The 26040-nt window shown below is 33.9% G+C and overlaps 2 protein-coding genes and 1 non-coding gene across 4 annotated transcripts; 2 read left to right on the forward strand and 1 right to left on the reverse strand.

The window, feature by feature from the left end:
• Nucleotides 1–7375: 7375 nt before the first annotated feature.
• On the forward strand, nt 7376–7447 carry TRNAC-GCA (transfer RNA cysteine (anticodon GCA)). The gene has a single exon. It is a non-coding gene; the product is annotated as a tRNA-Cys (tRNA).
• A 3568-nt stretch (nt 7448–11015) lies between these two features.
• Nucleotides 11016–13373, forward strand: LOC133303334 (soluble inorganic pyrophosphatase 3). The gene is made up of 8 exons (XM_061503226.1): nt 11016–11136; nt 11237–11265; nt 11579–11644; nt 11956–12063; nt 12635–12700; nt 12801–12921; nt 13030–13111; nt 13331–13373. The coding sequence occupies exons 1-8, from the start codon at nt 11016–11018 to the stop codon at nt 13371–13373; spliced, it is 636 nt and encodes a 211-aa protein (XP_061359210.1).
• A 718-nt stretch (nt 13374–14091) lies between these two features.
• Nucleotides 14092–25667, reverse strand: LOC133303333 (endoribonuclease Dicer homolog 1). 2 transcript variants are annotated; one of them, XM_061503224.1, is made up of 20 exons: nt 24014–25667; nt 23762–23875; nt 23027–23237; nt 22451–22845; nt 22145–22376; nt 21337–21509; nt 21114–21236; nt 20852–21012; nt 19784–20017; nt 19540–19690; nt 19275–19457; nt 18003–18164; nt 17819–17914; nt 17084–17715; nt 16606–16706; nt 16319–16518; nt 15328–16242; nt 15029–15193; nt 14560–14927; nt 14092–14461 (listed from the first exon to the last, which is right to left on the reverse strand). In XM_061503224.1, the coding sequence occupies exons 1-20, from the start codon at nt 25046–25048 to the stop codon at nt 14284–14286; spliced, it is 5829 nt and encodes a 1942-aa protein (XP_061359208.1). In that variant the 5' UTR covers nt 25049–25667; the 3' UTR covers nt 14092–14283. The 2 variants fall into 2 exon arrangements, with proteins under 2 accessions (XP_061359208.1, XP_061359209.1); XM_061503225.1 differs by having other exon boundaries at nt 18000–18164.
• Between the last annotated feature and the right edge of the window lie 373 nt (nt 25668–26040).

The raw sequence follows: 26040 nt of genomic DNA on the forward strand, positions 1-26040 counted from the left end.
ACACCATGCTTTGACTTTCCTGTCCGAGTTAATTTCAATTGGAGGAAAGCTCATTTTCTTTTTTCTTTTTTTGGTTGAAGGAAAGCTCATTTTATAAATACGTTTAAATTATTACAGTTCGTTATTGGTTTCTTTTATTTTATAGACATTTTCTACAAATCTACGTGACTTCATATTAACAGTAATATTGTTACTTTTTTACTTTTATTTCTTGTTCTGCGATAACTCAAACGTTTTTATTTTAAATTTATTTTTTTTAAAAATGAGTAATATTGTATTAATAAAAAAATAATTTTTATACATTGTTTTATCAAGGAATTTTTTAAGAGTCAGAGCTCTTTTGCATTTAAATTAATATCTAAAAAATATTTTTTAAGTAAAAAATAATATTTAAACTTTTTCAAAAATCAGAATCTTGGTTTAAAAAAATATTTTTTGACTTTTTTATTTATTTATTTTTAAAGTAAAATTCAAGCACACACATAAAACAAAAAAAGCTTTTAAGAAAAAAAAAAAATCCATGCAAACGGATCCTTGAAATTAATAATTTTCTTTTTTAAAAAAACACTAATATCTTTTACTTGAAGCATATTTCTTACACCACGACATCCTTCTATATTTAAGTAATCATACACATCTTTCGTATTTTATACACAGATTGTTCTGGTTTTTCCTTGTATATATATTTTTTAATCATCAACTTTGATTTTGTAAGACAGAAGTTTTGTGGAAAAACCTTTTTAATAATCAATTTTTGACTTCGTTCATTGTACTCATTGATGACCCCTTATTCCGGTGACAAGATCTACATTTGTTGGTCTCTGCAACAACTTGTTTCTCCAACAATTCTGATAACTTCATTAATCTCCACCATCAATCTTTAGTTGTTGATGTGATGCGATGACGAGGAACAGGCTAAAAAAAACATGTAAATATAGAAATGAATTATCTACGTAATAATATTGTCTAATTAAAAAGTAAAAACTTTGTATTCGTTTATGCAATAAAACGCGGGTTGACCGATGTCCCATGAATATACAGCTAGATGGGTAGCCACTAGGGGTGTAAATGGGCTGGGCTGGGCTGGGCTTTGGCCATCCTGGCCCAAGCCTACGTCAAAAAAAATTTAGCCTATCTGGCCTACTGGCCTATTAAAGGCTTTATTTGTAGGCCAAGCCCGGCCCATTTTTAAAAATAAGAAAGCCTGACATGGCCTACAGGCCTTGTAGGCCTCCCACTATATATAGTAAGCAAAAAAAATAATTGTATAGAGCAAAGAAAGTTCCATTCATGCATGCACTAGTACTTCTCATAAGAAAAAAATGACAAACAAGAAAGAGTCAACATAATACCTCAGCTCTAGAATGTATATCATAGAGGAATAGAGTCAAAGAAATGGGAAAAATAAGAAAAATACAATTACTAGATGCTGAAATAAAGTCTACAAGAGAATGTCATTCATCTAAAAATCTTTAAACCACCATCAAGACAAGGGAAAGAAGAGTATTATTGAAAGATCTTCATCAGTAACATCATAATCCAGCAAGGTACTCATTGTTCCATGGTATTAAGTTGCAACAGCATGTAAAATTTGGAGACATTAGACAAGTTTTCCTTTCATAAAATAAAATAGCACAAAAAGTAAGAGATATTGGTATTTGGCACTTTGTGTCTTTGCCACATAAAATAAATATTATTTTATTATTTTATTTTAATAAATTAAATAGGCCAGCCTACAAGGCTGTAGGTCGGGCTTGACAAAATTGGCCTATGGCCTATTTATTAAAAAAGCTATTTTATAAGCCTAAGCCTACTCTACTTTTCTGAAAGGCTAGACCTGAGCTGAGCTCAATGTAGGCCGGGCCGTAGGCTGGGCTGGGTCAGCCTGGCCCATTTACACCCCTAGTAGCCACTGGCCGGTTAATGGAATAATCATAATTGCTTAGACCAACTATGCACTGTAATGTGAGACTTGGAATCTTTAGACTAGACCGTATTAATTAAGAAAAAATAGAAATTATGTGTCATTTAAAAAAATATAAAATTACATCATTTTATGTGAAAAAAAAAAATTACAGAAGACATAATGTGGTAAAAAAAAAAAATTGTGTGAATCTCGTCTTTTTATAAAAATAAATTATATAAACACTTTTTCCATTGATCAATTCCTGCAACGGCACAAGTCATGCATTTTTAATTAATTAATGCCGGCACTGATTAATAATGACACCCGGTTGTAGCTTCTATTTGAATAAGAAAAAACTACATCTTTAAAGTAGTAGTCCACGAGGAATAAGCGGTAATTATACTTATTATTATTTTGTTTTATAATTTTTATTATTTGATTAATTATTGCTAAATTAATCTGAAATTAAGTGTTAAAAAATAAGAAAAATTAATTATCATTGATTTTAAATTAATTCAATAATAATCAATCAAATAGTAAAAATGATAAATCTAAAATAATAATAAATATAATCTTATAGTAAATTAATTATCATGTTTAGATGATCACATATAATCATATGATCCTTCGCGTGCTTTATATATTGCATATTTTGTATGGAGTGACAAACACCTCATCTTTCCACTAGTTATTGTTAAATATTGAGGGTGTTTAAGTCGTTTTAAAAGTTACTTGAGTCATTTAATTGTTTTTCTTCCATTTATATCATTGCATTGTTCTGTAAAATTTAAATTTAATTAAATTATTTCATACTATTTTTTATATATTGTGTCTAAAATTGTGATTTAATTGAATAAATTGGTATTGTATATATATGACCTTCTGTTTTTTTAAGTATATTTTTATATTTAATTACATGGATTTGTCAGTTTAATTTTTATAATATTTTATTTAATTATCCATTACTTAAAAAGAGTAATTAAAAAGCCCAAGTTTTTTTGTCTACCGAAAAAAAAATCTCAAGTTTTTTTTATAAAAAAAAAATCTTATTTTAATAAATATAATTTTAAGGAAAAAACATCTATCCTTTTAAAGGATATAAGCTTATATCTTTTTAGATCTTAACCGTTGATTTCCGTCCATCAACGGTTATAATTTATTGGGTAAAACTTAATGGGTCAAATTTATTATTAATTAATTAATAATTTCGATCCAATAAATTATAACCGTTGATGGACGAAAATTAACGATTAAGATCTAAAATGATATAAGCTTATATCCTTTAAAATGACAGATGTTATTCCCTAATTTTAATCTTAAAATCTAAAAAAAGATATATGTGTTTCAAAACTTTGATATTAACCAGGTCATTCATAATTACATTTATTAATTAAAAATAAGTAAAAAATATATTAAATAAGTTTAAGAAATTTGATGACTGAAATTTTTTCTCTAATAATAAATAGAATAAAAAAAGACAAGTGTTTAAAATATTAAAAAAATGAAACTTCGTCTAAACACCAACAAAAAAGGGAAAAGGTGTCTGTCACAACTTGTCCGGAGAACACGTCGTAACAATAAGCAACTAAAAGTTATTAAAAAAAAAAGTTATTAAAAAATAATGGAGTAGCTGTTAGATTTATGTAATTAAAAAATTAGAAAATATTATTTCAAAAACTCATCTAAAATTGGGATTAAATTCAAGAATCTATTTGTGCACATGAATAGATAGAAATTTAATTGTATTATATTTTTATACGTCTGTATAAAAATAATTGTATTAAATTAAACTTAATAGTGTAGATTATTAATAAATTTTAAAAATATTTATTTTATCTCTAAAAATAAAAATATATAAATAAAGTTAAAGATTATTTATTTAAGCCCTAACATCTATAATGCACCGACACTGACACGGGACACGATACGTCATGTCGACACGTTAATTTCAAAAAATATTAAATTTCGACACATTAGAACACGTTTTGATATTAAATAATAATTTTAACATATGTAATATAATTTATATTTAATACACTCATCAAATATAAAAGAAAATATAAAAACATAAAGATGGGACCATCTCTCTCGTGGGTGGCACTTTACCTCCATTTTAATATATATATATATATATATATATATATATATATATATATATTAGGTTTATATTTATATTTTTGTTTCTCTGACTACACTACACGTATAGCCCCAGTTCAAATCTCTCCTTTTGTGTATCCAAAACAAAAAAGAAATGTTCTCTTTGATTGTTGTTTTTAAAAACAGTTTTTTAGTTTTCAGACAAAAAAATTAAAAAACTTGTTTGGTAAGGCCTTTTTTTTGTAAAAAATTGTTTTGAAAATTATAACTGCTTTTTTTTTAGAATCAAATTCAGAGAACATGTCTGAGTTGTTTTTGTTTTTGTTTTGGTTTTTAACTTTCAAAATTAAATAAATATAGAAAACAATTGTTTCTATAACTATTTTACAAAACAATTTAAAAAAAAAAAAAATCAGAATACAATCAAACAGGCCTTTAATCTCTACTTTTGTCTTCCATTTTACTGAGTTATTCTCTCAGTGTCATTTCTTTGTTGAACAACTTCTCTCTCTTCATACCCACCGTTCTCAATCACACTAAAATGGACTCTAGCCACCATATACCTTGAGTTAATGGGTTTAGAAGCAAACAAAAAATCACCACCCTCCTCCATAAGAACGAAGAAGAACAATGCGAGGAAGAAGGTTGAAGCAGACGGCTATGGCGATGGAGCTGTGTTTGTGTCTGTCCGTTCTTTTTTTATTTTAGAGTTATTTTTAATTTTATAAAAATTTCAAGAAATTTACATTTTTGCCCTTTGATCGTGTCGGATTCGATCAAATTCGCGTGTCGAAATAGTCAACATATCCTAAAATATTAACCGCGTATCAACGCGTGTCGGAACAACACGTATTTTTAAAAAAAACTGCCATGTCCATGCTTTCAGAGCCTAACATTATGACTCTCATATTTTAAAATTTAGCTGACCTGAATAAGCTATGTATTCTATATAATTACTAGCATGGACATCCACAAAGAAAATCAAAGAAGGTGTAATAGATTTTTTTTTTTTTTTAAGAAGAAGAAGAAGGTGTAATAGATAAAAGACGAAATCGTCTACCATTCACTTAAACCCACAATACCAGAACAAATCAGGTTTCAATCACTAAAATATTTTAATTATCTCAATCCACAAACCAACGTATTTTTTAATTTTTAGAGAAAATTTTATCTTTTGTGATCTAAGAAATACTTTTTATATATATTAGAAAAAATGTTTCTCCTATCATAGGAGATAAGATTATTTCTAACAACTCCAAAATTACATCGTTTAGAGAATTGAGATAATTAATAAAAGGTATTTTTTAAAAATTTATTAGTTTCTTTATCATATAAATTTTATCAAAACATCATTCATTAATTCTTTTAATTAACCCTCAAAATGACATAATTTTGGATTTGCTTGGAGTTAATTTTATTAGAAAAATATTTCTGCAGTTAATGCAGATAAGTTATCTGCATTTACTATCAAAACGACGTCGTTTTGAGATTGAAATATTAAGAAATTATAATTATAAAGACTATAATAACTCTGAAATAAATTAAAGTTACAAAAATACCATGATTTCCGCTCGAGAACGACGTCGTTTTGGGCTTACTGCGGATAACTTATATGCAGTGACTGCAGAAAAAACGAACCTTAATTTTATCTCCTAAAAAATAATAAGCCCTATATATATAAAGGGTTCATTTTTTTTTGCAAAAAATACAGATAAGTTATATACAATGAGTGCAAAACGACATTGTTTTGAGACGAAAATAAATGTATTTTTTTAATTTCATTTTATTTCAGGATTATAATACTCTTTATCATTGTAATCTTTCAATCTCAAAACGACGTCATTTTGGGAGTATATATAAAATGGCTTTAATGTTTCTAAAGCGAATGTAGATAAGTTATCTACATTCGCTGCTAAAACGACGTCGGTTTGGGTTGAAAAATTAAAAGTTATAATAAAAAAGACTATTATAACTCTGAAATAACTTATAGTTACAAAAATATCTTAATTTTCGCCTCAAAACGACATCATTTTGGGTTCAATGTAGATAAGTTATCTACATTGACTGTAGAGAAAGCGAACCCATATAAAATATGAGTTCATTTTTTCTAAAGTTATTTTAGATTACTTTGTATAATGTTCATTGAAATTACATAGTTTTTGAACATAAATCATGGTGTGTTTGTAATTTTAATTTATTTCATGGTTATAATAGTCTTTAGCATTCTAATTATTAATTTTTCAATCTCATAACAACGTCATTTAGGTGAACATTAGACAAAATTATTTAAAGATACTTTTTCGCATAAAAATATTAAAGACTAAAAAACCTTCAAGCATCCATCGCCACGGTAACACCTTTATTGTTTACCCAAAAAAAAAAAAAAGAATTGATATTTTTTATGTTATAAGAAATAATTTAATTTCCTACATACAGATAAAACTGTATAGAGTCATGTGAAGAGAAAAGGGAAAAAGAAAATATAAGTTCTATATATACGTGTAGAAAATAAAATTATATATTATAATATGATAAATATTAATAAAAAAAAACACCTTTATTTGGTATGTCTGTCCTTTGCTTAAAAATGATGAAGCATCTCACGAGGATTATAAAACACCAGTCACGGACGGACCCTCACCTGAACGGATTTTGGAAAGTGCATTCACATGGCATCATTGGCTATTCATTAGAATATCCATTTGAGACACGGACTTCCAAGCAGCATTTGCCTCACGTATAATAGGAAGAACAGCATCCACTACTATCACCTTTCGATCATCAGGAATAGCATCATAGCAATTTTTCAACAGCTTCAAGCAGTGTGCATCCCTCCAATCATGAAGTATCGACTGTAAAATTTAGTCACCATACATTTTCATCCACTGAATAAAAACTTATCAAAAAAACATATAAAAAAAAAAATTGAAAAGAATAAGAAAATGTAAAAGATCAATGTGGGTGCAATACTGCCATTTCCAAACACTTCACTCAGGGAAAAGCTGAGGTGGGTGCCCCGTGCAAATCACTTTTGTGGTCAGGAGGTAGCCTGTAACAATCGTCTATTGATGACATTGATTTTTTTGTACATTCCTATCGCATATAAGGCCCAACGCATCAAGTTTCTCTTCTTACAACACGAGAGAGTAATAAACTTCTAGTTTATTTAGTATTTACAAAAGCTTATTAAGGAAGCCTTTACAAAAAATTATTTCCCCCAATACTATTCCCAAACATGCCGAAGATGAATTTTTCAAGGGTTATGTTATAGTTTTATAGTTTATTTTTTTCTTTAATAAAATGGAACTTTGTTAAGTGATGAGTTGTATTTTTTACATCGTGAAATAAGGCATCAAGCTATACTACTCGTCAGGGTCCATAGCTCAGTGGTAGAGCATTTGACTGCAGATCAAGAGGTCACCGGTTCGAACCCGGTTGGGCCCTTTTTTTGAGTTCATATTTTTCTTCCCAAAGTAAGTGGGGAAAGAAACCTCATGTTTGGTATGCAGTATATGATAAGATATGATAGTATACGGCTTGATTGTATAAAAACTGATTAAATTTTAATATTATCCAGCGTTTGACATGGTATTGTATAAGATAATATTATCTTTTTCTTTTTTTGAAAACTATAAGATAATATTATCTAGTATAATACTAGATAGAATAAAATAAACATTTTTAACAAAAATATCTTTTAATAAAGAATTTATATTATTCTTCCAAATATGTCATATGATATTAATTTTTATAAAAATTAATGATCAGTGTTTAAAAAAGTTATTAATTTTTATAAAAATAAATTTTTTCAATATTTTAAAACATTATATATTGAACTTTTTTTACTTTAATATATTAATTCTTGAAAACTACACTGGTTAATACATCAATTCTTTATCAGGTCTAATCTCATCTCCATATGTCTGATTAAATTATATATTATTTTGATATATAAAAAGATTCTGCTGTATAAACTTATATTATACGATGGTCATAACAAATAACTAAAAATATCATAATGTATATTATAAGCTTATACTATCAGACTTTATATATCACATCAAACAACCCGTTGATGAAAAGAGAGTCCGCGAATTGATACATAGTTTGGTCATCTAAAGTAAATCCTCAAACAAAGTATTATTATTGTAAATCTTTTTAAAACTATTGTAAACTGAATTTAGAGTGTTGGGAAATGGAAATGAAGAAGTAATTAGGGACTTTGACCAAAGTAACACCTTTTGACTAATATTTTACGCGTATGCCACCTTACATTTCGAATTTTCCAAAATGCCACGTTTCAATCCCGCTACACCACCCAGCGATATTGTCAGATGACATGTGACGGTCAGCCATGGTGATCCATTCCCGCTGGTATGACAAGCTAGAATGGCTTGTCAATCAGACACTGTAAAGTTCTGAAAAGTTTGTCCACGTGTCATGTGCTCCCCATTCGTGCTGGTCAAAGAAGCTAGATTGGTACAGATCGTATGACTTCCTGACTTGTTGATGCATGTCAGACACGTGGCGGCTTCTCCTTATTTGCGCTTGTCAACGTAGCGGGAAAAGGCAATTACACTTCTATATAATCCCACTCTCCAACCCCACCACCGACTTTCAACGTTCCAATTTTTTTTTACTCACAAAACACTCTCTCTCTCTCTCTACGAACCACAACTGCAGTGGCAAGGTTAGTTAAGTTTTTATATTTTTTATATTTCTTTTAAGGGTTTGGTGTTTGTCATTTTAAATGACATAAGTTATGTCATTTGAGGAGAGAGATAGACACAAAAAAGCAAAAATCATGGGAGAGAGAAAGTGAGTGATTTTTTTAATTTAAAATTCAAACTTTCTATATCTATATCTCTCTTAAAATGACATAACTTTCTGTCATTTAAAATGACAAACACTTTTCCCTTCTTTTAATATCAGCATGTGTTAAATGTTTAATAACCCTAGGATAGGTGACATTAATAATTTGATTAGATGAAGTAGTAGTATAAGTTAATTTTGTATTGTAATTAATTATTAGAATTAGTAATTAGTTTAGTATTTGATTTTGATATTGTTGTTAGTATTAGCATTTGTTAATAAAAAAGTATAGGATAAACATATAATTATTATTTTTATTATATAAATTAGTAGAATAAGTAAGTTTTAGGGTAGTTAATTTTTGTAATTAATAATTAGGATATAATAATTATATTTATATTGTTGTGATTATTAGTATTTATTAATAAAGAAATTATAGGATAAGAGACATTGTTAATGTTAATTATAATAGTTAGTTTAATATTATTTAGGGATTGTTAATTATCGTAATTAGTAATTAGGTTTTGTATTTATATTTATTATTTTATTAATTAGTACCATTTGTTAATAAAAAATTATAGGATAAAAATTTAATTATTTTTTATTATATAAATTAGTAGAATAAGTAAATTTCCACACCAAAAAAAAAAGAATAAGTAAATTTTACGGTTTAAAATTTTTGTAATTAGTAATTTGGGTAGTATTTTTTTAATATTGTTGTGATTATTAGCATTTATTAATAAACAAATTATAGGATAAGAGACATTGTTAATGTTAATTACAATAATTAGTTTAATATTATTTAAGAATTGTTAATTATCGTAATTTGTAATTAGGTTTTGTATTTATATTGACTATTTTTTTATTAGTAGCGTTAATAAAAAATTATAGAATAAAAATGTAATTTTTTTATTATAGGGGGTGCTGACACGAGTCGTAAAAGTACGCACCAAACCAGCTAGGTAGCCCAGCGCGATTAAGGGGGTGCTGACACGTGTCTGAAAGTACAACAAATCTAGCTTGGTTGACTAGCGCAAATAGTGAGAGGGTGACACGTGGCCTGCTTTTCAGAAAGTACAACGAATATAGCTGGGCTGATCAGCGCGAATGGTGGGAGGGTAACACGTGTCTTGCTTTTCAAAGTGTGCAGACTGGTTGATTGACAAGCCATTCTAGCTTGTCATACCAGCGGGAATGGATCACCATGGCTGACCACCACGTGTCATCTGACAATATCGCTGGTTGGTGTAGCGGGATTGAACGTGACATTTTGAAAAATTCGAAATGTAGAGTGACATACCGGTAAAATATTAGTCTACTTTGTTCAAAGTGCCAAGTAATTAGGCAAAGCAGCTGTCGGACAATAATTTGATTATTATCAGTCAGAAGAGGAAAACAGACCCAACACACTCTTTCTGTCGGACAATTAGTGGACGGGAATATTGTGTTATGTGGACCTTTGTCCTATAGTGGAGAATGGAGAATGGGCCGTGCAATGGGCTTAATCCACTGGTCCAAAACATATACATAGTTAAATAATAATCATAATTAATAAAATAAGTACTTCTCTATCAATTAGTTAATGGGCTTTAATTTTCTATTATTTTCTCATAACTCAATTAGTGGTAAGCTTCACATGTGTTAAAAAAAAAAATACAGGCAAATGGAAGTATCATAACATTCCCTTAGTTATTACCCATAAATTAACTAAAGAATATATCACTTGTACAATATATACCACGAGAAAAGTCAAGAAGTCCTAAAGAAAAGAAAAACCTCGAGTTAGAATTTTATTGTATTTTTTAACTTTCCTTTCGTGGGTTAATACCAAAAGGGGGAAACAAAATAACGAACTTTGAAATGTCCACAAAACAAGTGGAGTGGTAAGCTAACATGTCTCCTATAAAGAGCCGAGGTATGCTCTAATGAACTGACCAAGTCTATATTGTTGCCATGAACTCCATTTATAAATAGATCAACCATTCAACTTCCTCCGATCTCTCTTCTCAACTCTTTACTCTCTCTTTCGTAATATTTATTCTTGGTCAAGGTACGTGTTTTGTTTGTTTCAATGCTCATAATCTGCATTGCATACCTGCCATTTCTTTTTTATTTGGTATTTGTTTCATGCATTAAGTTTGACACCTTTTCTGGGTCATTTTGCCATCCGTATTGCTTTTTCTATGTCATGTCTTTAAAGATGAGTCAGAATGCTGAAGAAGCTCAAGACAAACGTGCTGTTCCCCGTTTGAATGAAAGGATTCTTTCATCTTTGTCAAGGAGATCAGTAGCTGCCCACCCTTGGCATGATCTTGAAATTGGTACTGTTGTTGATATTATTATTGCCTTTTCATATTTATCAGCTTGCCATTTGCATTTCCATTACAAGATTTAAATCATGTTCTTGATTTTAATATGCAGGACCTGAAGCTCCCTATATTTTCAATGTTGTAAGTTTTCCACTTCTGCTTCTGGAAAGAATACTTCTTGCCTCATTTTATGCCACCACCTATTACTGTTACTGGAGAAAAAAACATGTCCAAAATGAGGCAATTATTTTCAACATTTACTATAGAGAGAGTCTATGCCACTAGTGAAATACTGTAGTAGGTGCAGATTTTATTATTATTGTTGAGTTAGGTCCCCAATAACTTATCTTCTCGTAATATAGTATTTGTGTAACGCCTGTAATTCCATTCTTGAGCGGAGATTTTCTAGTAAAGTGGTGTTTCTGCTTGTTCAATGGTTAGTTGCTTCCTGCAGGTTGTGGAGATCACTAAAGGAAGCAAGGTCAAATATGAACTTGACAAAAAGACTGGATTAATTAAGGTATAAACCAATTGCATGCAGCTTAAGCTTTTGGGAGAGGTTTCATGATATGACACCATTAGAATTCGATGCTTATCGCTCCTATTTTTCTAATAAAAAAGGTTAAATTCTCACACAAGATAAAATAAAATAAAAAAAATAGACTTGTAGCATTGTACACGCTTCAAAATCAATTGCTACCCATTGAAATGGAAGTCTCACGGTGCAATAATTTGAAACCTATTTCACAGAGAACTCCACTGCCAGATGGTTTTTTCCTTACCGATCTATCTTTAGATTCTTCTTCTTCTTACCATCTGAATGATGCTCAGGTTGACCGGGTTTTGTATTCATCCGTTGTTTATCCTCATAACTATGGTTTTATCCCTCGCACACTCTGTGAAGACAATGATCCGATTGATGTCTTGGTGCTCATGCAGGTAAATTATTATCATTTCAAATTCATATATTTTATACAAGAGGCATTAAATCCTGTTTATTATATTCTATAGAGTAGCACTGGAAAATAACGCCCCAGTCACGCTAATATTAACACATAGTAATGCTAGTTTTGAAAAATCATATCCATTATATTTACAGAGTTCCCTCTTTTTTTCTTTTTTTTTGGTACATACAGAGTTCCCTCTTTTATTAGCTTTAAGTTAAAAACTGCTGCTGAAATGTAGAGACATGTAGATTATATTGATGGAAAACACATCACCATTTGAGTCCTCTGTTAATCACTCAGATTATTATCATAATCTGAATTATCTTCACCTTCATTAAAAAGGCAAAGACGTCAAATCAACTAAAATGTTGCATTAACCATAATTTCCAAAGGGGTGGCCAAGTGCACCTGTCTCCCACCAATGTAGAAACTAGGGTCGGGTGACATCAAAGTATTCTATTCACCAATGCCTATTTTATTTAAGAATTTCTCCTATGTTTGATTTGATCTATATATCAACAAGGCAATCCATAGTTAGCTAACTGAATCACTGACGTGGATAGGAGCCAGTCGTTCCTGGCTGTTTCCTACGAGCAAGGGCCATTGGACTTATGCCCATGATTGACCAGGTATCTATTTGGTTTGTTAGCCAATAAAGAGATTCCCACTTCTTACTTACCACACATTTATTTATAATCACATAAATAACAAATCGTGACATTGACACAGGGAGAGAAGGATGATAAAATTATTGCAGTATGTGCTGATGATCCAGAGTATAAGCACTTTACTGACTTCAAAGAACTTGCACCTCATCGCCTCACTGAGATCCGACGCTTCTTTGAAGACTGTATCCATAACAATCTTAATTCAAGAATTTACAGCCTAAGTTTCTTGAAGTTTAGTTTATATTTTTCTTTTCACAAATTGAGTGTTGTTTCTTTAACATATTGCTAAGACAAAAAGAATGAGAACAAGGAGGTAGCAGTTAATGATTTTCTACCTCCAAGCACTGCTGTTGAAGCCATCCAGTACTCCATGTCAGTATATCTCGAGCAACTTCGTGTAGCGAATTTAAACTGACTTTTAGACAAATAGTTTATGGTAAATAAAGATAACATTTCAGTAACAAAATTCTGTCAGTCTCCTAGAATGCGCTGCTTTTGTTTTCACCTTTTTGGCCATACCTCTCCTATCCCATGTTTATGTAACAAATATTCTGCAATCTACTTTAATGTCGTATCTCTGATTTGGTGCAGGGATCTTTACGCGGAGTATATTCTGCACACCTTGAGGCGATAGACAAGAATGCTATCCTCCAATCTCCATTAATCAGAATAAGCCGCATTCTGCACACTGTTTCTTTATTATGTTTTGATCAACCGTATCTATATATTTTTTATTTTTTATATTTTGTATTTACATGTTTGTATTCTCATAATTAATTGTTTCCAAACATGGATAACATTCCTTTTACTATATTTAGTAAAAAATAACACTTTTACGCTATCCTTACCTTTATATTTATTTCCACCGTAACTTATATTTTTTCATTTTTGGGCAAGGAATATGTACTCTGGAACACAGAAAATGAGCTCCCTCTCACAATTGAAATGTTTTAACTGTAACAGTTTCCAAGGCATGATTTGGCAATATGTTTTCTATCAATGTTGACTCGACTTATTTGTATTGTAACCTTCAATCCGGACTCTAAAGATGTCAATTATCATACTTCATAAGGAAAAGTGCAATTTGATTAGCATAAGACACTTGCACTCTAACTACATGAATTATGTTCGCAATATGGACGAATCTGAAAAGGTTAAATAAGACTGCATGGCAGCGTCAACAGAATACCGTTAAAGAAAGCTACTACAGCCTTCAATGAAAAATTCTGGTCCGCAAAAACTTGTTTTATGTACCTCCCCACTCCTATCCTATGTTACAAAATACTAGCCCTAGTGAGTGCTCGTACACATTAGATTAAGGGTCAGCTTCGAATGCTAAAATTAAAGGAAGAAAAAATGCAACACATATTATACCTTATCTATTTTTATTAGCGGAATCATAAATTATTAGGCACATTTTTGTTTTTCAATTTACCGGCACATGGTGGTTTGACCAAGATGATAATTCTTGGTTCAACACCTGATGCACACGAATGATTAAATGTTTTGACAAGATAGAATGTGAAGGACAAGCATTCCATCTTTCAAGAGTACAATTTATTTAGTAGTTCCAAGAGAAGAACAGCAGCTGAGTCTTTGGCCTTCTTGACGCTTGGCATTGGCTCTCCAACACATTCATCCGTCCATCCTCTATCAGTAGTATTGACGCGCACTGCAAATGTAAACCTCTTTGCATGTGCTGGACCACCCTCACTCACGCACCTACAAGTTTTATTATAAAAAATAAAATAAATAAGGCCATTTAGCTCCAATTACAATCCATTCACGACACTATATAAGTAGCTTTTATAATTCCTTACCGGTAGAATGGCATAGGCCAATTTCTTCGCAAACATATATCATTTAATGTTTGTCTTGTAAATGTGTGGTTTGCATTCTTTTTCCCGTTTTCATCGTTCTGCTCCAGAGTTTTTGCCACTTCCTTCTCTTTCAAAGCAGCAAGGGCATTTCTGGCAGCTAACTTCTGTGCCATTTTTTTCTGTGGATTTTGAGCAGCCCCTACTTGCACCCCATCAATAAATACTTCTACAGTGGCCAAATTCCCCATACGACTCGCTCTATACTCTAAGCCTTCGGCCTGCTGCTGACATCGCTCTTGTAGCTCACGCACAGGATGCATTGGCAGAGTCTCTGGTGTAACCATAGGATGCAAAAGAGGCTGAAAAACCTGGGGAAATTGCAAGACCAAGAATATTCTCCATCAATTTCCCTTTTTTTTCCCATTTTGGCGCAAGAAATAGTCTATATGTATAAAAGCTAGGCACTAACCTTCCAAACAACAGAAGTATCCCTCCCACTGTCAAGAAAAATGGCACCAGCAATAGATTCAACAATGTCACCAAGGACCTTGGGAGCTTTGCAGTCTCCCAGGCCAAATGAGTTAAACCCTGGCTTCGACAATTCATCTTGAACTTCCTTCACAAATTCTTTAATCTGTAGACAACCAAAATGCAATGTCAGAAGGACCCCAAAAAGCACCAACTTGTGCCAAGAAATTAGGAGTATTAGGGATAGGTTACATGACCCATCTCCAAGTAATAATAAAAGTCATTAGAAAGAAATAAAACCTGTTTTTCTAGAGCACTGGACCCATGTCGAAGATGCACGTGAAGATTGTGCTTAACTGCAACACGTGCAAAATTTTCATTGTTTACAGCAGCAGCCCTAAGGTCAGTCAGGCGTCCTGGTGGAAGATCTGTGTAAGTGAAAAACAAATGCCTGGTGATAAGATGGTCCAAGACAGCATCACCAACAAATTCCAACCGCTGATAACAGGACACTCCTGAAGATGGTCTGGAGGCATGAGTTATGGATTCTACCAGTAGCCCCCTGTCTTTAAACTTGATATTCAAAGCACCTTCTAAAACATCAAAATCAACACTCCTAAGTATGCTGTCTGGAACATTAAATGGCCTTCTTGTACACTCCATCTCATCAGGATCAAATTCTATTTGAATACCAACCCATTTCATAAGGTGGTTAGCAGCAATCTTACCACCTTGGACATAATATATCCCAATCAGTGCTTCCACAACATCAGCAAGAGTCTTGCTGGACAGAACTCTGTACGAACTTGAATCACTCTCAAGTTCTCCGTCTTCCATTTCATCCTGATATCCATCAGTATGACACTCCATCCTCTCAGTCTTAGAAATGGATTGCTCCTGGTCAAATAACGATGACTCCCCATCCTTGGTATCCTCGTCAAAGACAGGCAGCACCCCAGGAGCGGCCCATCTAGATGGAGCAAAGCGATCTGCTTGAATATATGATTGAAGCCCTTTACTTAATGCATACTGAAATAATACCATGTTACTGACCATTTGTTGCCTCATCCTAGTAAGCTGGCCTTCATGTTTCTGTGGGTATTTCAGAAAAAGAAATCGACTAACAACCCATTTCAGGTAAGCATCTCCTAGAAGCTCTGCTCTTTCATAGCAGAATGTCTCCTGGCAAGAGGCAGCAGTCAAGGCTTCCAAGATCTGTGTTCAAATAGAAGGCATGGGTTAACCACGGAAACTAGAACTAAAAGCTAAATGCCTTGAACAGAGAAACTACCTTTAAAGACTGGACAGGATACTTTATCATATTCTTAAGCTGAATTGCAAGTAGCATACTTTCAACCCTCCTCATTATTGAAGGCAACCTCTGGGCACCACGAACAAGCGATCCGGGCAGTGGGTGTACAAGGCATAGCTCAGGAGGAAGGAAAACATAATAAGTCTTGTCATGATTCTCTTCAGATTCATTTTCATATGCTACAATGATACAACATTTCCCATTAACCAGGAATATACAAATTTGCTAAGCAAAACAATTAAAGGATAGGAATCATGAGATCACACCTTCACTGTGTTCAAATCGAGGGGATAGAAGATTCTTGCAATATGATACACCACGCCCTCTTATAAGAGGTTGCTGCTTGTATATCAAATCAACCCCATACCTATACCAAACCAATAAAAGAGATTCAGTAGCCGTATGCATCCTCAGTTGTGCAAGAAGAGACGAAAAGCTTCTCTAATCTGGAAGGATCAACAAGCTATTGCCACCTTCCATGAGACATGGTTGATAAAGCCCTCACGATTTAGAGGTGACAACAGAAGTTTCCTTCACAGATTAAGATTAGCTCCCTGTTCTTCCTGTATATTGGAGGTGAACCGTGGTTAACAAGTCACCAATAAGAAATATCAAGATACAGAGTATAAAAAAAGTAAAGAAAAATGGGATAGGGAGGCTTGGCTGGATGGAAAAAAAAAACCTTTAAAACAAAGGGGGTTAAATAGAAGACTATTTTAATCTAAAAGAGAATGCACATCATACTTTTGCTTGTAGTAATCAGCATAGGAACTGTACTCCAGAGGACCAAGATAACCTTCTTTCCTTGGGAAGGAGTTCTCTGCTGACATATCATAGCGTATTGAATCAACATAAAACCTCTTCCCTGAGTGAGCAGCAGTTACAATTTTCCCTACCAGATCCTCTGCATTAGTACAGGTATCTGCCATCATCAATTTTCCTTTGGTAGTCATATTGATTTGCTTTTGTGTTTGCATGGCATCTCTGTCAGGAACCAATCCTGAAGCTTTTACCACATCAAACTGAGCCACAGCTCCTCTGATTCCATAGGTTGGATGTGATTTTTGCCCAAAAGCCATGCCATGACGCAATTTCCCAAATCCATATTCCCTTCTGTCTCCACCTAATGTTCTCTCATTAGTGCCAAGGTAAACATCTGGTCGAGCTCTCTGGAGGGGATTTTTCCATGCATCAGCTCCAATTATTGTCTCAACCAGATGCCAGTCAATTTGGTTCATAGGATCTACAGAATTATCGCCAACCATTGGGACAAACAAATATGCTTTTGCAGGATCCCAAGGAGTTGTCGATGGTTCAACATCCACATCCAAGACAATGCTCATTAATCTTACATGAAAGCTTTTCAAGGATGCCAACTGCAAGTGATAGAAAAATAAGTTTCATCTAGGTATCAGGAACTAAAATTTTTAACAGTTATAAACATTTAAAACAAGTGTAGACAATGGTTAATATGTCAACCTGACTCTCAGTAATATCTATCGACCCTATAAAGACAAGAGATGCCTTTGTAGTCACAGTTCGAGCGATAAATAGATCCATTGACATCGATAACACCTACAAAAAGAAATATGATCAGAGGGAGCAAATGCATTTATAATACTCAAATAGAAACTAGATGCAGTAGACAAATAAAAATTACTACCTCTGCATCCAGCTCATTGCCAAAAAGCACTACAAAATCTGAAACTTGAGTCAAGAACAGATCCTTTGAGTGGCCTACATTTTCACACTTCACAGCATACATATAGAGATGAAGCACTTTGGAGTTGTTGCAAGCATCTTTTCCAGATAAGATCCATTCTCCCTGAAAATCCAAATAGCTTTAGCAGGAATGGATATTTCGGGGCAAGGGAAAAAACTCAAGACAACAACCATCATAGATAATCCTTTTATGTAACTAAAGACCAATAGAAAGCATAGGATCTTTATCGCACGTAAAGATTTGGTGCACTTTCATTTCCATAGGAGTATCCTGTTCTTTTCCTTATTGGGAAATACTAGGATTGCATTTATTATTTATCTTCTTTGTTCCATTAATAATCCATTTCTAAAGCCTTCTAGGTCAAAGCATTTGACAAAAGATACTATATCCAAGTAGGGGTGTATGTGTATGCGCATGCGTGCGTGTATAAATTTTTAATTTATTTTAAATTAAATTAACATTTAATTTTTAATATATATATATATATATATATATATGTGTGTAGATACTATATCCAAGTAAGGGGTGCGTGTATAAATTTTTAATTTATTTTAAATTAAATTAACATTTAATTTTTAATATATATATATATGTGTGTGTGTGTATGTGTGCGTATATAAATTTTTAATTTATTTTAAATTAAATTACAATTTAATTTTTAATAGCGTGTACACACACATATATATATATAATGTGTGACTGTGTGTAACTGTGTACGCTCACACGTGCGTGTATAAATTTTTAATTTATCTTAAATTAAATTACAATTTAATTTTATAATTAAAAATCAATACAATTCGATTTGATTGATTGTTTTTTTATTTATAACAGTGTAGTTAAATTGTCAATATTTTGGGTTGTGGTTTCAGCTAGTGTACAAAGTAATCATAACCTATAATTTATAGGTTGCAATATTTTATTTTTGAAGGCTTAGTAAGTTTGAGAGGCCAGGCTAAGCCTTGTATTTTTCAAAATCAAGCCAAGCCAAACTTATAATTTGGCTTGTATGATGCTAATAATCAAAGTCAGGCTTGAAATAATTTACATAGGCCTAGCCCATTTAGGCTAAAGCCTAGCTTGACATGGCTTATTTACACCCCTATATACAAGCTTTGTTTACAAATAATAAATGGCAGTATGCTCTGGTCAACTGTATACCAAAACCCTAACAAAAAGACAGCTTAGACCACATAACTTGCAGAATGAACCAACCTTCAGTATGTCAGCCACACCTTCAGGATAGAATTCCCTATGTCTAGCAGTCCCCGGAAGTGGATCTCCTTCATCATTTTGCTCGGCCTTTTCTTTTTCTCCTCCACTTCCTTTGTCAGGCAATAGCATGTCAGTGAATGCTCCCATCTCATGCAATTTCTTGCAAGCAGCCAGACAAACAGCCTGCAGAATGTCAAAATAATAACCAACGCTTCTTGCATAAAGATGAGCAGAATCAAACAAATTCATATAAATGACAGCATGCCTGTTGTGCAAGGCGCATTGAACTGCAGATAGGACCCTCAAGATTTTCAAATGGTGCATTACATGGTAGTTGAAGCTTGCAAGAATATTCAGTGGGACCTCCTGGTTTCTCGTGCCTCTCCATAATAAACTCAGGACGAAGAATTGAATATCTAGATAATCGATAGAAACACCCAAATCATAATTTGAGGTTAAGAAAAAAAGCAAGCAAAGAAAACCGCCAATCTCAGGCAGAAATGCAGCACCTGTCACTCGGTAGCTGAGAGCAGTAGAAGTGGATAAGACCTACAGCAGAATTTAAACTGACAACTGCACCAGTTGACTTCACCTGGTAAACTGTTCCAGGTCGGGTATCTATAGAGATCAACCTTGAAGTGTCTTTCAGGTGACTAAGGTCTGTTCTCTCTATTGCTTCTCTGCGCAAAGTCTCCTCACTGTTCCTGGCATTCCTTAGGAATGCTTCATGTGACAAATTCCCCCTATATACAAGACAAATCACAAAATTAAGGGAGGCAGAGCGGGTGGGAAGAGTTTTCAGCTATTCACCATCCATTATCATACGAAACACCATGCATGAAAGGTTAAATCAGGAAAATAGTGCTAATTAATGCCAGATACAACGAAAATTCACAATGACGGTTATTCTGTATGCCCTATTAGAGAAGGAAAAAAAGGAACTTTCATTGGAAAATCAAAAACACAATTTGCAAAAATCACGCTGACGCTAAACCAAAAACGAGTTCATTTTTTATTTCAAATAAAAAACCAGTTAGCCCAAGAGCCTTAGCTCAAGTTGCACCAAGTCTCCTAGGAGATTACTTGAGATCAAGTCCAAATCCTACCAAGGCCACTTCGCCTCAACGTTAGCCTACCTTCCTGCTCGTTACACCAGGTCCTGGACCTCCCTTGTAACAAAATAATAATAAAGGGCAAACTCCAATGCACAAATCTCCCCGACTTTGTGAGGGAATAACAAAATAATAATAATAATAATAATAAGATGAAGAAGAAGAAGAACCCAAGAAAGAATTTTTTTTCTTGGTTATAGTGAATGAAGAGGGAATTTGAACATTTGACTACTTGATTATTAATGACACAGCCAATGCCATTAAAGCAGGTTATTGATTTGACTAGTTGCGAAGTAGCAGAAACCAAACATGTCATGCGAGAAAGGAAAAAGACACAGATTCGCAAAGTAATAAATTCCCTCCCAAAGAGGTTCCAATAAGGGCTTAATAAATCTCTTGAAAAGCATACTTGAACAACAATTCAAAAAAGAAAATGCCAACGGTTAACACGAGCGTAACCAGTACCTCTCAACCATCAGGATGTAATCAGATCCAGGCTTTCTAGCACGGCCTCTAGACTGAATGTATGCCAGAACGGTCTTTGCAAGGTCAAAGCGAATCACAACATTGCATTGCCGGATATCAAGTCCTTCTTCAGCAACACTAGTGGCAACTAACAATGTGACCTACAAATGAGTACATGAGTGAGATCAAGAGAATACAAGGGATTATTTCTACCCCTTGTAAAACTGATAGTGGAGCCATGCTGGCAAGATATAAATCTTACCCGCCCATCACGGAACTTAGCAATTGTATCCTGCATTTGGTAGGTCCGCATTTCCTGACTATTGTTGTGACCAATTAAGCTTGCACACTTCACAAAACTAAGAGATGGAAGCTCTGCAAAGACCTGCAAGATTGGCAGACAATGGGCTAGATAAGAACTTGATTATGCAAATGAATCAACCAAAAGCATCTATGCAAGTAATGCTTATATAATTATATATAACCTTGGGTAGAACTAATGCAGAGACGACACGCTCAACAAAGATGATTGCACGGAAGTCTTCCGTGTGCTGATACTTGAGAAGTATTTTGATCAGTGCCTGCACCTTGGGGGTCACTTTGCCATCAGCCACAGCAGCTCCTATTATGACGTCCACATGCTCCCCGCCAGAGATCACTAACAAAAGTGTGCCAGCTTAAATAAAAGACCAAAACTACATTTCATCTTAATCATTGGTATTTGAATAGCTTTATAAAGTGAAGTATAAATTAGACATATGGAGAAAAATAATATGATGTTGTGAAGCACCGATACTCTGAATTTTTTTTTTCCAACGTATCCGATACGGGTATCGAAAACATATTGTATAGTATCGACGAATTAACGGTCGTATCAAGAACGTATCGGGAACGTATCGAAAACGCCGTGTCGGAGTCGGTGCTTCATGAGCGCCAACAAGCACAATCTCAGTGCATATTTTAGGTTTAAGATGATATTAATTCCTTTTGATACTCCTACACAGAAGCAATACGGATGGATAACTGTGCCAATAAGCCCTTAATGTTCATGCATAAAGGTGATGCAACTACTGCTCTTTCACATGTAAAATATTTTTGCAAGATTCTAGTATTTTTTATATTCACTCAAAGAAGTTAACCCTCCACACACACCCCCCACCCCCCCCAAAAAAAAAAAGAAGAGAAAACTCAATACATACAGCTTATCAAAAGATAATTTCCAAATTTGAACAACGATAAACTACTCAACACATGTAATTTGAGCCATTACACAGTTTCAAGAACCAGGCTCACCGTGACTGTCTGGAAGCTCTCCTTCCTCAACCTCTTCATGTTTAGATCCACTGTGAGCTGTATCACACTCTGAGTCATCAACTCCAGCATTTTTTTCACAAACTGCACCCTCTGACAGTTGGCATTTAAGAAGAGAGACGACTTTGCTCAGATAAGATTCCTGAAACTTGACATCGAGTTGGTAGTTTGCCCTTTCATCATTTTGCAAAGCTGCTAGAAAAGATTGTGCAACCTGTAAAAGAGATAGATGTTATGAACATAGCCAAGAAACTCAAGATCCCTCATCCTCCTAGAAATATTAGGTACCTTATAAGCACACCACTGCCCCAGTTCACCAAGGGCATAATTAATAGCTCTCAACTTCTGAATTAGGTTTGCAGCTCCATCACTTTCTGTTCTTTCAGAAACACCATATACTTGACGCAGCTCTTCCTTAGATCCAGCATCTCTAGCTCCCATAAACTGCCATTTGCTTCTTCTTGAACTAGATTTTGCAGCTTCTTCAACTTCAACCTCCATCTGCTTTATCTGTTCATGTAGATAACATAAACTGCCCGCTTTATCATACTCCACCACAACTTCAGAGGGCATAGGCACATGTTTCTCCAGCTCCTTACGATCTTTAATGGTACAAACTATTGAATCTAGCTTGCTTTCAAGATTACGAATTTTAATTGCACAATCTACTTGACTGGAGACACCTGAATATACCATAAGCATGAGAAATGTTGAATTAAAAAAGAAAACAATGAAAATATCGCATATACTTAAATGAATAGAAATTGTTGATTAAGGGATTCAATCCCCATGCAAATCATAGCTTGAAAAAAATTAGAAACAGAGTATGGGATTCCAAATTCAGTTGAGAACTTTAATAAGTACCCTTCAAGTTAACAGGAGAAGCAGTCATTCCAAATACAGATGGCCTCTTCTCTTTGGGTGTTGTGTGGTAGAACTCAGACATCACCAGTGAATATGGATGTTTCTTCACAGCATGATGGCACTCGTCCAGAATCAGGAGATTGATTGCTTCCATTTTTATTATGCTATGCCTCAAAATGTTCAAAAGAATTTGAGCAGTCATGACTAACACCTACAGCAAGAATGACCAATTGAGTAATTGTAGTATAAACACACTCCAGGCCGATGAAGAACAGTAGCAATAAGGCCAAAAAATCTATAATCAATAAGGTAAACCTTAACCAATGTATACAATTTTCCTTTACACAAATTATTCTAGGTTAGGTACAGAAAATCCATAATCAATTATGCCCCATCACAGCAACAGCTGCCTTTGTTATAATGTGATATCCCAAGCAAGAATTTCCTTCCATTTGAATAACACATATACATTGGCCATAAATGATCAACTTATTTTCTATAGTAACAGAAACAAAAGTTCTACTTAACAAGTAGCCAACTATAGAAGTAAGGAAAATAAGGACAAATCTGAAGAAGAAAAATTGACAGGATCAGAATTCAGGACTCAAATATTATACTATACAGAATAACCAAAAAAAAGAAAATACTACATCTGTAGACTCAAACACAAAGAAAAAAACAAAGTAACAGAAAACATAGGCCACAACATCTTCAATAGAAAATTTCAGAACATACATGCTTGGCGTCAAATTCACGCTGCCACCTTCGGGCATCCCAGAAATCCTGCCCCATTTCTCCGCAATAGTGGCCCACTTGATAACCAGTCCGCTCACGAATTACCTCAGCTTGCTGTAATTAGATAAAAACTAGAACTACATGAACTTGCACAGCAGTGAATGGACACCATTTGCATTGCAATACTTAAATCTTATAGTGTGTCCAAGCAAAAGCATTTAAAAATGAAGTAATTGTCAAAAACTACATTACCTGGTAAACAAGTGGAACTTTTGGAACTAAAAATACAGCAAGCATTTTCTTATCTTGCTTTTGTAAACTCTCATGTATACTTTTGATGAGAAGAACAGCAATTAAGGTTTTCCCTGCTCCAGTTTCAAGAAAAGCTATAGTATTTTTCTGCTTTGCCTGCTCAAGAACATCCAACTGATACTGTCTAGCTTTTTCCTCAGGAACCCTCTCCTTAGCATCCTCAGATTGCTTATCAAGCTTTCCATTGCTTTCCTGTTTGGTATCATTGACCATTTTTTCTTCTCTATTACGATCAGCTTCCCAAGGGCCCAAGCGAAAGACAATATCATTGGAACCTGACTTATCCCTCTCCCAGTAACCCCTCTGTTCTCTAACATCTCTCCTGCCACAATGTTCTCTTTTCCTGACACAATCTTTATCCCTCCTATCAATCTCATCCCTGTCCCGTGGCCTCTTCCTATTACTAAAACTCCTCTCTCTATCCTTGCCTTGATAATTCACTCTTCCATAATAATAATGCTGCCTCTGGCTCTCATTCTTATAGTTTCCAAACCTAGCCCTCTTCTTGCATCTCTCTTCCCCATCAACATCATGTAGATCACGGCCTCTATTGGGACTCTGAACTCCATTTTCCTCCCCTTCAATCCCATTTGAAGGCTTATGAAACCCGTTACTTTCACCATTACGATCATGTATCTCCAGAGTGCCATTGGACCCAGCATTAGCAATTGGGGTCAACGACACTCCTCCTCCTCCTCCTCCTCCTGCTTCTGCTGCTGCAGTGACATTAGAGTTAGAATTGGGTTCAACATCAAGAGGGAGGCCACCACCGTTCTTGATGCTGTCCAAGATTCGATCAATCCCACCGAAGAAGTCCTGATTGGAAGTGCTATCAGGCTGCTCTGAGACGATGGATGACACATCAAAATCAATGAAATCGCAGGATATGTCCTCACACGCGTCCAGCCAGTAAGAGGGGCTAGAACGGTGACCCACTTGGTCTTCCCCCGCAACAACCCTATTCCCATCCTCCATACCCAGTCCTTTCTCTTTGATTTGATTATGCTAAAAACAAAAACTTTTCTTTTATTAAAAAGATGGGGTTGAAACAAAACAAAACAAAAAAAAAAAAAAAATCAAGAAAAGGGTATTGATAAGTAGATAGAAAATCAAAGACGGGGAATGGAAAGGTTGAAACTTTGAAAGTGGGGATTGTTGTGGACTTGTATAAGTAAAAGGGGATAAAAATGAATAGCAGAGTTGAGGGGTAGATAGACCGCGGAGAAGAATGAATGAATAGTTACGAAACGAGTGAAGTGACCCAAATCCAAACCACAAATCCTGTTGGGTGATTCTTCAAGATTCCGCGGTCTATCAACACCTATTCTGCTCCTCTTTTACTTTTCCCTTTCCTTTATTGATTTTTGATTCAACCCCTAACCTCACGCGACAAGCACACAAAGCAGTCTTCTCCAACTTCTTAACAGTTGCTCTCTAACTCCTCCTGTTTTAATTCACGCTTTTGCATTTTGCTTCTTCTTCTTCCTCTTCCTCTGCTGCTGCTGCTGCTTTTCCAGTGTAGAAAAGAAAACCACAGCGACACAGACAGAAGACAGTAGAAACCGAGCAAAATCCCAGACTCGGAGAAAAACGCTGAAGCAGAAACAAGAGACAGACAACAAATAATGAACCCAAGTGATGTCTATAAAATAAATATAAATACATAAATAACAATAATAATAATAATAAAGATATTGAATTTTTTTTTTAGGTTAGCTTTTTTTTGACCGCCGTTACCATACCATAATATAGGGGTGTTCGCGGTCTGGATTGGATCGGTTTTGGAAGCAAAACTCATCCGATCCAATCCCATCGGTTTGATCATGTAATAATCCATTCGGTTTAGATTTTTTTTCTATCTGATCCAATCCAATCCAATTTTTTTCAGTTTGGATTGGATCGGTTTTCGGTTTTTTGAATATCCTAAAATTAGTTTCATGATTATTGTGCAAATAATATCTTTTGTA

Source organism: Gastrolobium bilobum, unplaced genomic scaffold (assembly GCF_033153095.1).
Source record: "Gastrolobium bilobum isolate Gb01-03AN ecotype WA unplaced genomic scaffold, APGP_CSIRO_Gbil_v1 utg7982, whole genome shotgun sequence".
NCBI lineage: Eukaryota > Viridiplantae > Streptophyta > Magnoliopsida > Fabales > Fabaceae > Gastrolobium > Gastrolobium bilobum.

Excerpts from the sequence above, each read along its gene's own strand:
- LOC133303334 (XM_061503226.1), top strand. The coding sequence starts at position 11,016 with ATGAGTCAGAATGCTGAAGAAGCTCAAGACAAACGTGCTGTTCCCCGT. Across the intron at positions 11,137-11,236 it reads TTGGCATGATCTTGAAATTG|GACCTGAAGCTCCCTATATT; the intron begins GTACTGTTGTTG and ends TTTAATATGCAG. Across the intron at positions 11,266-11,578 it reads CTCCCTATATTTTCAATGTT|GTTGTGGAGATCACTAAAGG; the intron begins GTAAGTTTTCCA and ends TGCTTCCTGCAG.
- LOC133303333 (XM_061503225.1), bottom strand. The coding sequence starts at position 25,048 with ATGGAGGATGGGAATAGGGTTGTTGCGGGGGAAGACCAAGTGGGTCAC. Across the intron at positions 19,458-19,539 it reads CAATGCGCCTTGCACAACAG|GCTGTTTGTCTGGCTGCTTG; the intron begins GCATGCTGTCAT and ends GACATTCTGCAG. Across the intron at positions 18,165-19,274 it reads GTGTGGCTGACATACTGAAG|GGAGAATGGATCTTATCTGG; the intron begins GTTGGTTCATTC and ends TTGGATTTTCAG.